The sequence below is a fragment of the Fulmarus glacialis genome, unplaced genomic scaffold (assembly GCF_000690835.1).
Source record: "Fulmarus glacialis isolate BGI_N327 unplaced genomic scaffold, ASM69083v1 scaffold32558, whole genome shotgun sequence".
NCBI classification, from domain to species: Eukaryota; Metazoa; Chordata; class Aves; order Procellariiformes; family Procellariidae; genus Fulmarus; species Fulmarus glacialis.
In genome coordinates, this window is record NW_009228172.1 from 1 (window position 1) to 345 (window position 345).

Genomic DNA, 345 nt, shown 5'->3' on the forward strand with positions numbered 1-345 from the left:
TTCTGCTGGCAGCTCCATCCCGCTGGTGCTGCCCGTTCTCCTCGCAGGGCCTCAGGGCTCTGGCCTTGGGCTCTGTGTGTGAGTTTCTGGTTTCCTCCGTTTCCTCGGTGCTATCATGGCCTTGGGGCACAGGGGCCCTATCTCCCCCCCGCCAGGGTAGGGCTGTGCTCCTGGGGCACAGGCTGACCCCCGTCTTCTCCCCTCTCTCCTCTCCCTCTCCAGGTTCCCTGGTCCAGGCAGCGCTGACTCAGCCGCCCTCGGTGTCGGCGAACCCAGGACAAACCGTCCAGATCACCTGCTCCGGTGGTGGCAGCTACTATGGCTGGGACCAAGAGACAAAACCTG

The 345-nt window shown here is 64.3% G+C and overlaps 1 gene segment (V, D, J or C); it reads left to right on the forward strand.

Moving 5' to 3' along the window:
* Nucleotides 1-222: 222 nt before the first annotated feature.
* Nucleotides 223-345, forward strand: part of LOC104080869 — a gene marked incomplete at both ends in the record, with an annotated part of 642 nt that continues 519 nt past the window's right edge. Inside the window, 1 exon segment of the V gene segment in view lies at nt 223-339. Within this exon segment, the coding sequence occupies nt 223-339 (117 nt within the window).